Source organism: Pinus tabuliformis, chromosome 3_2 (assembly GCF_031772625.1).
Source record: "Pinus tabuliformis cultivar Carrire ecotype Pingquan chromosome 3_2, CPIR1, whole genome shotgun sequence".
Taxonomy (NCBI): domain Eukaryota; kingdom Viridiplantae; phylum Streptophyta; class Pinopsida; order Pinales; family Pinaceae; genus Pinus; species Pinus tabuliformis.
In genome coordinates this window covers 633,080,376-633,092,852 of record NC_142302.1, presented here as the reverse complement: position 1 = coordinate 633,092,852, position 12,477 = coordinate 633,080,376, and the positions used below count along the sequence as shown (strand labels likewise).

General features: G+C 35.6%; 1 protein-coding gene across 1 annotated transcript; it reads left to right on the top strand.

The window, feature by feature from the left end:
* The first annotated feature begins 395 nt into the window (after window positions 1-395).
* Window positions 396-1,829, top strand: LOC149182214 (zeatin O-xylosyltransferase-like). The gene has a single exon (XM_089414483.1). The coding sequence runs from the start codon at window positions 396-398 to the stop codon at window positions 1,827-1,829; it is 1,434 nt and encodes a 477-aa protein (XP_089270609.1).
* Window positions 1,830-12,477: the final 10,648 nt, after the last annotated feature.

Sequence of the window (12,477 nt, the reverse complement as noted above, 5' to 3'; positions counted from 1 at the left end):
TAAAATACTTTAATTAGGAAGAGTTTATATAAATTCATCCTTATGAAAAATCTCTAAAATTTAATTTAATTGTGGACACTTGATATCTCAACTCAAATTTATGAGTTGGACACATCCTCATTGAATTCTAACCCAATTTATAAACAAATAAAAAATCCACAGAAACTCCCAAAGCTATCGCACAGCCAGTTTAAGTTAAAAAGAAATCATAAAAAACCATTTCAAGTAAAATCAGAAATCATGAAAGATATTGATATAAATACTACTGAAATCTCACAGACTCTGTGTAGAAGAAGAACGTGGAGAGCTGATTTGATCTCACACCCACCCTTCGCTTCGACTCTTCGTTGCTTTATTGCTGCGAATTCAAGAGGCAAATTCGGCTCCATCGCAACATGGCCATGGAAGGAAGAGGAAAATTATACGTAGTAGCGTTGCCCTTCATAGCGCACAGTCATTTCAATGCATTCTTGCACCTCTCAAGAATGCTGGCCACCAGGGGAGTAACAGTCATCTACGTTAGCCTCCCTTCAAACATCCAAATTCTCCGACCCCGAGTGCAGGGATGGGAAGATCTCCCCGTACATTTCCACGATTTATCGGTGCCGGACTCTCCTCTGCCGGCAGGCAGCCAGAACGTGAACAACATTTCCCGCGACATGCTGCCGCTGGTATTCGGTCTCATACAGAAAATGCAGGAGCCACTGGAGGCTCTAATGGCGGAGCTGACAGGCCGTGAATATTACGAATCACGGGGACTTCCACCACCCGAGCGCCTGGTTCTCATTTACGACATGTACATGGGATTCTCGGCCGCCGCGGCTGCAAAATTCGGCATCAGTTCCTTCATGTTTTTACAAATGAGCGCGAAGCTGTGGCTGTGCGCGGAAGCGAAATGTTGGGACCAGCAGGAGCCTCTGCTGGCGGTGGCGGACATTATGAGCAGGGTGCAGGCGACGCCAGACAGTATGTTAAGTCACGTCTATAAGGACATGGAGCTGACGTTGCGATTGGCGGACGGGATTCTCCTTAATACATTTGAAGAGCTGGAGCCAGAATTGGTCCATCACCTGGAGAGCTTTGGCGCCGGAGGCAGAAATGGGGCCGGGAAGCCCTTCTGGGCTGTGGGGCCGGTGATTGATATCTCCGGCGGGAACCACAAAACCCGACGGCCCCGGGACACCGAGATTGTGGAGTGGTTGGACCGTCAAACGCCGGGATCCGTCGTGTATGTATCGATCGGGTCGGAGTTGTCTCTTTCTCCGGCACAAGTGACAGAGCTGGCACTGGGTCTCGAGGCGAGCGGGCAGCCTTTCCTGTGGGTGCTGCGCCCGCCGAACTCAAAACTCGACGTCGACGTGGACTCCACGTCGATGGCGGCGGAGTGGAAAGCGGAGGTGTTGCCGGATGGCTACGAGCGGCGGCTTGGAACTCGGTGCATGGTCGAGTGCTTCTGGGCCCCACAGTTAACAATCCTGGGTCACCGGGCGACGGGGGCTTTTATTACGCACTGTGGATGGAATTCGGCTCTCGAGAGTGTGGTGGCCGGCGTTCCCATGATCGCGCTGCCGCTGACAACCGACGGGCCGGCCAACGCCTTCATTTTGGCGCAGGCAAAACTGGCGTTGGAGATTAATATGAGCGATGGGTTCGCTAAAAAGGAAGAGGTGGAGAGAGCTGTGCGAAGATTAATGGCGGTGGACGAGGCGGCGGAGGAGCTGAAGCGGAGAGTGAAGGTGGTGAGTAAAGCCGCGGCGGCGGCCATCTCGAATGAAGGGGGAGCAGCGTGGAAGAGTTTGGATGCGTTTATTGAGTACTCGTCTAAATAAAATTATTAGAAAATATAATTAGAATGTGGGTTTTAGCTTTGTTGGTAGGTTGTGAATTTTAGAAAATAAAACAAGAATATAGTATTTTAGTTTCAATTTTAGAAAATAAAACCAGAGTGCAGTATTTTAATTATGTTCGGTGTGTGTGGGGCTGAGTTGTGAAGGGTGGATTTTGAGATTCCTTGTGAACATGTAGCAAATATCTTGGAGGTGTTGGATTTGGGTCATCCATTGAAGTGTTATATGGAATTTTATTTTTATTTTAATTGATGATATCTTTAGATGGAATTTGAAGTTGAATTGGAGGATTATATGGATTTTTAATTTTAATTTATGAGAGATTAATATGAAATTTCAATTTAAATTGATTTATAATGGGTTAAAATTTTAATATATTATGGTTTATAGAGATTTATATGAAATTTAAATTTGAATGGATGTATAATTGGTTAAGATTTTAATTATTAGGTATGAAATTTAGATTAGAATTGAAAGTTTAATTGTATTATATTTGAAAGAGAATAAAATTATTTTATTAATTTATTTAAAAAATAAAAATAATTTTTAAATGTGGATAATAAAATTATCCATAAATTTTAAATTTAAATCATTTAATTGAATACAATATTTAAATAGTTAAATGTTTGAATAAATTTAAATTTTTTACTTGAATTAATTATTTAAATAAGTAAATATTTTCATATTTAGTGATTTACAATAAAAAGATACAGTGACATCTTGAATTTTTTTAGGATTGTATTTTAAATTGAATTTAAGGTGAATGTTTTACCAAGTTTCTATGACTAGGATGTTACAGTGACATCTTGAATTTTTTTAGGATTGTATTTTAAATTGAATTTAGGGTGAATGTTTCATAAGTTTTTATGACTGGGATGTTGATACGCTATGATGTTGATACGCACAAGGGAGCGTATATAAGCAACTCAAAAATTTTAGCGAAATTTTGGGGAAACAAAGAGGTTAGAGTTATAAAAAATATAAAATTATTATAAAAATTAATATATATTAATAATAAATAAAATTCCAACAATTCATCATTTTGTACTAGATTATTATGAATTATCATTTTTCCAATATACATTTAAAAGTAAATTGAATCCATATTTGACATTATGCAATGTTCCATCTAAATTCATCATTTGCCATTATGTAAGGTACATTTAAATTAAATTCAACATTTGACAATTGAAATTATGCAATGCACATTTAAAAGTAAAATCATCATATGACTGAAATTATGTTGAAGTTGAAAACAATGTTATCGGGGGCAGTCATTGAACGGATAGACAGGGAACTAGTTAGAACTGGTAAAACAATCAGAACAAATAACTGATCAACCAAAAACACTCAAAATATCCAAATTTTAAGGAAAAATATATATATTCATGTGCATCCATATGAATCCAAACCATTTATATACAAATAAGCAAAAGTTCTCATTTATATAGCATATAAGGGTGCACATAAGCAAAATAGCACCGAGTTCAATCCATCTCTAAATCGAAAGTACATCAACAAACAAGCTCCACATGGCCTCTAGCATCCAAAAAAAAAGGATACAAAAAATACATACGTATCATCAAAATAATTGCCTATATTGGGATTTTCATCATCAATTTCACTCTACGCATTAAAATAAGACAGAAAAAACATAGCATGTCAAGTCAACATTTTGTTTGAGTGATGGGTACTTGTTTTAGTTAGCTCATGATAGAGGAGTTAGACAACCAATGCCATTGACATCAAGGTAGATAGAGGGTTTGATGCTCTTGGTTAAATACTACTTCCATGCCCTCTTACATGAAAAAATCTAATGGACTGTTGCAATCCCCCCAATCCCGAAATGTTGGAAAACTCTTAAGCTTGTTGGATTTTGAGTGAGATCTAAAATTCTACTTTCTCCATTTGAAATATAATGAGATCAGAATCACTCTCAAACATCTTGAGTCATTTCATGGGAATGTTAAAAATTTAATTAAAATGATGAAAATGAAAGATAAAGGAGAATGTCACTTTTACCAATTAACATTACCATGAATCGCATAGCACTAGTAGGGAAACATAGTCAAATTCTAGTTTTCTCCTATCATAAATTATTGTCTTTTTGGAAGAAAAAATGCATTCAAAGGGTTGTTGGCAACAATGTACAAAATTGTCATCCCCCTTTGGTACCCCCTGCATCCCCCCTATAAGAGAAACACTTTCCCTCATCAAGGAAATGTTATCCCGTGTTTCCCAGAAGGGTAAGGTGGGGAATGTTTCCCTGAGAGTTTCCCCATCCTGAGAGCATGGGGGAGCATGGGGGCACACTCTCCACCCTGAGGGATGCATCCCCATGGAAAACTGATTTATAATCATTACATTTGTTTATCCAAAAAAGAGGAGACTTAGAAGCCTACCATTATACATTATACTAGTTAACAAAAAAAACCTAAGTTCACATTATATGGGGGTTGTCTTCTCTAGATGTTTTGTGTGTTATAACCAGTTTTGCATGTCCTTTTGTTGTTATCACTTGGCATAAATATGGTTCTTCCTTGTTATATAGAATGGGATTGTGTGACATGTCACCAAATTTTTCCAAATGATTTTCCTGGGGTCTTATTTTGGTAATCCATTACTATTAGAGCAAGCGAAAACTCCATTTCAAAGACTCTAATATATAGGGGTCTTATTCTAGTAATCCCTTACTATTAGAGCAAGTGAAAATTCCATTTCAAAGACTCTAATATATAGGATTTTAAACTTGCTTTCAAAATATCTTTTGAACCTACTTGGTTTTCTCTTCGGAATTCTACACTTTTTCAATATTTAGAGACATAATTTTCTTTATAATTCACATTGTTTCCACATGTTTGTAGAATTTTGTGTCCCTTATTCTTAAGTACATTGGGACTATGACCCAATCCAACATATCTTGTAAGATAATATCTTGAAAGAGAATCTATTTGATTGTTGTATCCTATGTTTTTAATGTCACCATATATCACTTCCCTTCCTCAAAGCAAAATCATGGTACTACTGCTCTCCCATGCCACTCAAGTTATGCACATCAAATAGCTTGGATGGGAGAATGAAAAAGCTCCATTATTTCCTTATGTCCCTTGTATTACTTCCCTCCTCTACCCTATTTCACTCTCAACATCATATCGTTAGAAAGTACACCACACCTTGCAACCACATATGTCACCTATTGTTCAAAATTAGCCTTTTCCTAAGGGGTTCTCCTATCATGTGTGTCTAAAACAAATTTTATTGATTAATGATTTAAATGTTTTAATTATGCACAAGTATTTAAATATGGATTTCAATTTTCATATATTATAACGTTGAGAGGAGAATAATTTATAATTATAAAACATATTTATGATTTTAAACTGAATATCTTCATGAGATTTTTATGGTTTAAAAAATCAATTATTATATTTATAAAAATTAAATTTAAAATATATCATTTTGCATCTATTATAACCATATATATCAAACTTTAAAGAGGAATCAAATCTCTAAAGGTGTAAATTTTTTTACATGTAAAACTTGAGGAAATAGTTGCACTTTAAAAGATTTGATTGCTCTTATCACTTGATAGATTAAGGGTTACTATAGATATAGCATTATTTATATTGAATTATATTTTTTTCTTTTGTCAATTAAAATGCTTCTATTAATTCCTCAACATATTACAACAGAGTTGTCCATATTTCAATGTTCTTCCAGCCTCAAACCTACCATATTTTTTTGCTAGAAGATAAGCATGAAAACTAATTACAAGGTGCCAAAATCTAGTAAGAACCCAATAAAAAAATACCACAATGACCAAAATACCCATATGATGAAAATACAACACACATACATTAACGAAAAAGAAGATTTGTCATAGCTCAAATATCTGGCTCCATACCTAATACCTTTGGAGGTCTAAGATTGCCATGGATATGGAATTATAAGTGAACTAGTCTCCTTCCATGTGCATGATTCTCTTAGATAATATCTTCTAGCCTTGTCAAAGTGAAGCCAAATGGTCCAACATTTTCCACTAATTGCGGTTTAAGTCATCCATATTTCATATGACCTTGTTAAAATCGTCATGGTAGTTATGACACAACTATTCTAAGAGAAGGGTTACATAGCGAAGTTGGGGGTCAAAGGTGTCAAAAGGGGGAGGAAGAACCACATGACCAAGAGAATGGACTGGGACATGCACCATATCCTCCTCAAACTCTTCTTCCATACCACCTTCTATGCCATCTCTACTGCATCCCCTCTATGTTCAGCTCACTTCCCTCTTGGCCCTAATCCTCTCGATAATCTGTTGCAATGTCGATACATTTTTTATCCATCCCCAACTAGTTGAAACCAACTCCTTACCTCCACTAATACATTGATCAATGAAAATAATTCAAAACCTTTGTGTTAGAGAATATGGTGTCGAAAATGCCAAATCCAGGCAAATTTTGAGAAAGGAAATCCCCAATAAGGAATGCAACCTTTGAATTCAAATTTCCGCTATAGAATAGTGTATGACCTCTCTTCAAAATGAATTCAATGCCATTGAGGTTAGCATAATATCCCCCAAAGAGAGAGAATTCTCCAGAATATTTGAAAACACCCCAAGAAACCCAATTCATATGGGCCAAAAATATAGGCCATTGCTAACCACCACAAACTAGGGATTCCTGCTCATAACAAAATCACAAAATTATGAGAACACCTAAAGAAAAACTCGGCTTGCGCCACAGTTGTTGCCACACCAACCTCTATTACAACCTTCTGCTCGAGAGTTAATATTATCCAAATCGGACTCTCGTGTAACCAAATCAAACCCTAAGAAACAAACAAAGGCTACGAAACCTAATTTGCGACTACAATTGACACTAATACTTGGGAAACCCAACTTTTCCTCAACAAATAATGGGTGTAGAAAGAAACAAATATAGATGAAAGACTCCACCCTCATAACAAACTAATAACATTACACTCCACTGGTTGAAAAATTCCATGTGCAACCCTCCCTCACAGACGTAAACCAGTTGCAGAGCAAACTGTGATCCCAAACTTGGTGAGTCTAGCCACCAACAAACCCCAGTGTATTTGCCACTTACAATTGAGATTCATCATCAAAGAGAACCAAATTTTAAGGAGCTTGCACAATTCGGTCGCATGTTCAAACTCTTTGTAGCCTACACTAGTCTCACGACCATCCATAACCAAGCTCGCTAGCACTACCATCTATTTCACCATCTGGATATAAAATTACCACCCTAATCCTCAAACATTCCATGCATCTTTCAAACATTCCATGCATCTTGCATTGCATGCTACCATATCGCCACATGTGTAATGTTTTAATGTAAAAGAGGGGATAGTCCCTCGTCCCATCCCTCATATGACCGTGGTCTTTCATCCCCATCAAGGTTATTGAATTATATGTTGATATAATATTCAACACTTTATATATTAGTGGCTAAGATGGATCTACTAGGAATTATATTGAAATATACGTTGTTAGAGCTTTCTTTTAATGTTGAATAATTAATGTTTGTTTTAAAATTTGTGTTTCTCTATTTTCTCAAATCACAAGTATGTAATGAATGAATTATAATAGTTTAATATTTTTCATTTTTTATCTACTTAACACGAAATCCAATGATGGAAACTATAAGAATTCAATCTTTTCATCATTCACTTTCTTGTTACTAATGGTTTATGGTATAAAGATTACCCTAGGAATGATATCTATCAATATTTTAGCATCAATAGTTTCCGAATCTTTGAATATTTTCACCTCACAATGCATAAGCTTAAAAGAAACCGTGAGAGAATTAGTATATGTATTGTACATGTAAGATAAATATTAGGGAGGAGAGAGTTTTTCAACCATTTTCTTAATTGAAGAGAAGACCAGAATTCATAACTTCGAAAGGTTCCTAAAGAGAGCTAACATCTATAATATAGATATAAAATACATATAACTATTGAAGTATTCAAATACTCGTGTGTGTGCGCATATACCTCACTTCAATGATCCTCAAACATTTGTAATGGATCATGTTCTAAAAAACCAATGAAATTTATATTTTTTAATGAAATATTCTTTCTAGGGAAAAAAATTAATCTAATTCTAACTTTGACAACATCTCTCTTAATAAACAATAAAGAATATTTAAATGTCATTAATTTTATTAAATTTTGTCAAAGAAAAATATCCCGTATCATATTATTTAATAACAAAAGAATTATTGATTGGAGAATGGAATTAAATCATCCCCATCCATGTTCAATTCTTTCAAGTGACATGATAGATGTTAATAGTATTAACAAGCTTGCACACATTGTTACATGTATGCAAATGATTTCATAAATTTTTTATGTATATGAATACTCGTAGATTTTTTTGGTATTGACAAACTTGCACTAAATGATTTCATTTTTTTTTTTTTTATGTATATGAATTCTCTTTTTCATTTTTTAAGGTATAATTGTTATATGATAGAAATTGATAGTATTGACAAGCTTTTCACACATTTTCAAATGTATGTAAATGATTTCATATTTTTTTTATGTATATCAATGCTCCTTTTCATTTTTAAAGGTACGATTAAATAAAATTTTAGGTCGATAACTAAAATTACACCGTAAGGTGTTTCCCTTTTGGATGCACTCTCCTCCCACCATCTTTTCCACCACTCTGCTCCATAAAATGATTTGTTAGATGATTACATTATATCTCTCCATTAGTTTCGTGTTGATAGAGACTAATCATGATGGATTGCATGCTAAATTTGAGGTTTCGTGACATGTGTCACCTAAGCTTCAATATTCCCTTCAAAGCTTATTCAATTTGATCGACAGTTGTGTCAATCAAGTGTCGATACAAATGAGCCAAGAGTCAACACAAAAGAGAAATATTTGTTACTGACCTGGCCACATGTCAACATACTTTATTTGTTATTCGAATCTAATTCCTTCCTAATGTGCATCCCATTGTCCTTTTCATGATCTTCTTCTTTTCTTATTTTCATTTTCACCATCATCTTCTTGTCCTATTGTCCTTTCCATCATCATCTTCTTGTCCTATTGTCCTTTCCATCATCATCTTCTTGTCCTTATTCTCTCATTATATTGTCATATAATCCACCTTCTTGTCCTTGTGCTCTAGGTATATAGTCATAGAATCCAGTTGCACATGACATGTGAAGATTTGGTGGTTCGTTTGACTTAATTTGTTGTAGATGACACAACAAATATGACACTACACACAACTTCCAAAAGACTTTCATTCCCTTGCACAAAAGGTTTTTATCCATTTATGTGTGTAGTAATATTTTTTTTTTGTATTGCTATCATTGCTACTACCAAGTGTTAAGATTTTTGTTCCCTACCTAATAATGTCTCTAGATTCTTTCGATCTCCACTCAAACAACTTCTCTAAGTTGAGAATTTTGTTCACTACTTAGTGTTAGCCCCCTAATTTTCTCTCTTTTTTCCACTTTCCCCTTCCTAAATCATAACCATTTACCACTATTTTACCTCTCTTATACACCCTCATCTTGCACTGGTCCAAGAACGATGACATATTTCGTATGCCCTTTATTTTTCATATTTTTAACTTAACTTCTAGCATTAATTAATTATTTATTACATGATTTATTGCTTATAATCACTCTTTGTAACATATCAATATCTCCAATTTTTATTTGGTAGTCAAGTACTTACCGTGACCACTGATCCTAATGCAGGGTCGGATCTTGCACCGGTGCCACCACAACAAATCCTTGCAGTAGATCCAAACCTCCTTGATCAACGGCTCGTTTTGAGCAGCTTTAGCCACAACAACAAGATAAATCTAAAGGTGGCCGAGCTCCAGCCATGATAGCAAGGTTGATCCAAAGGCAGTCGATATTGAATTAATGAAGAACGAACAACTGGAGATTGGCTACGACCAGTTTTGTTGAACTGTCTAATTTTGAAGGCTGAAAAGCTAAATTCTGCATTTGGTTATGTAATTGGTTAAACAATCATTTTGGCCTTCGACAAAAGATCTATATAATGAATAAAGTAAATAGGACGAGATGGTTTTTTGGATAGAATTTTTGTATAGAACATAGACACAGCGAGAGAGGTGGTAACAGGTTGATGTATTTTGTTATCGCCCGAATCTGGGCTGGACTATGTATTCACGCATGTATTTGCCTCAGTGAATTAATAAGAAGGGAGCTCCGCCTCATGTTTTATAAATTGCATTTCTGTGTTTGAAGTTGATGAATTGATTAAAGTACTGAGCAGCGTTTTCATTTGAAAGGGAAACGCGCTAGTTGGCTAGGGCCCAGCCAACCTAGCACGTTTACCCTATTTCCTGTTTCTTGTAATTTATGTTTATATTGTCGTGTGATTTAGTTTTCAAAACATGCATTCTTGTATGTGTGAAAGCAGATCCGTTGTGCGAAGTAGATAGATTTCCTTTCCTGTACTTGATTTCAGACTGGTTTTCCCCGCCTGGTACAAGCAGGAACCTACACCAGTGCATGTTGGTGTGATCTCTTTCTTTCTACAATTATTTTTTATTGGTTTTCCCCGCCCGGTTCAAGCAGGAGAAATGAACCTGCACCAATGCACTTTGGTGTGATGCAGCAAGCCTTTCTAGTATACTTCCCACAATTTTTCTTGCTTTCATTAAACACTTTATGACAGGATAAATGTATATGGATTGTTTCTTTATTTCTACACTCTATCAAAATCAGAAACATTCATTTTTATGTGTGCAATTTGATTTAATAGTGTAATAGCACTTACAGTAACTAAACACTTATTTTATGGATTAAATGCCAAGTGCAAGAAGCTCTGATCCGATGCAAGAACTAGTTTCTTGCCACGGGATCTGAGTGCTTTGAACCTAGAAAAGTTCAAGCCCTTATAGGAAGTAAAACGCCTTTAGTAAAGACACCATTTATACCCTCTGCATAAATCTATGTTCCTACACTCGTGCAAGAAGACTGCCATAGTGCAGGACATATTAGTGCAAGAAGGAAATCTCTAAAGGGGCAGGTTTAAAGGGCGCATCTAATGAGATTGCTAAGTGTCTCTGCTAAAGAAAAACACACACTCAGTAGTTAAACAATAGTTAGCTAGAGTGATTTCCCCTTTATTACTAATCCCCTTTTGCAAATGCATTCTTTCTTGTTCCAGTATTAGATTATTTTGATGGTTCAAGTTGCCTTTTTCTCTTTTTAGTTTGATTCTGCAATATTTCCTTTAAAGAAAGTAGGGATTTATATTATAAATATTCATACCATCTCTGGCATTACCTGTCCTTTGTCTCTAAGTTTACGGATCCCCCGGGTTGACAACTTAAGTGTTGAGGAGTTTGCTTAAGTGTAATTCCTGCACCCAACATTTTGTCGTTGTTGTCGAGGAGGCGATTTGATTTCGTAAGAATTTTCTGATTATACAATAGAGGTAATATTTCATTTATTTTTGCAGTATTGTTTGGAAAAGCTTCTTTGAAGGAATTTTACTAGCGTTGATTGATTTCTGACAACATTTTTATTAGAAGTTGTTTTGTTATTTTTCTTTCTTTTTTGAAATGAATGCCTAGAAAAGGTAAGGGTTTAAAGCCCACTGAGGGCCGAAAGAATTTTGAAAATAATTCTCATTTTGGGTCTCCTTCTGTGAGCAGGAAGCCCAATCCAATTAAAACCCATCACACAGGAACAGTCCACCTGGATTCTGGTGACAACAGCTCAGGCGTGGTTAAGTCTAATGGAGTAAAAGGGAAACAATGGTAGACCATGAAGATCATCTGGAACGGACTGGTGAAAACCAAGTAAGTGGGGAACAATCCAATTTTGTGTTTCCAATTTTGGACCCTGATACTGTGGCGCAAATGAAGAATATTCCACCATCAACTCTCCCTCATTTCCATGGTAAAGTTCATGAATATCCTGACTCTTTTTATTCGAGTTCGAAATTTTGTGTAGAAGTTATGATTATTCAACTGATGCTTAGAAGCTAAGATTATTTCCTGTTACTCTCAAGGACTTAGATCTACACTGGTTTATGGGGTTAGGAGGAAACACTATAGCCTCTTGGGATCATATGAAGAGAGTGTTTTCGTCAAAATATCAAGAATATTGCAAAACTCAGGACATGCAGGATGAGATTTTTACAATCATATAGATGATGATGAAACTCTTGAAGATTACCTAGAAAGATTTCTGTATATTTTACAAAGGTCGAAACTTAAGCTTGATTCCAGTACTATTAGAACCTTGTGTTGAAAAATGTGCAACAAGAAATGTTAAATTTAAAATGTGCTAAAAATAACATGTCTAAAAATAGCAGTTTGGCCAGTGAGGTCATTGGCCACATTGGGTGAGAGGTGAAACTGCTAAAAATAGAAAGTTCTAAAAATAGCATTTCTGGGTCCCTTCCTATTTATAATAGTCCCTAGTCAATCTATAGGAAGTAAAATTAATTTTAGTCTTAGCAACAATTGGAAATATTAATTAATTAATTCGGTTGAGTTAATTAGTTAAGGAAATTCAAATTTGAAGTCTTTGTGAGCATGCACATGAGTTGTCCCACTGATTGAGGAATTTATCCTTAATTTCCTCCACTGATTGAGGGA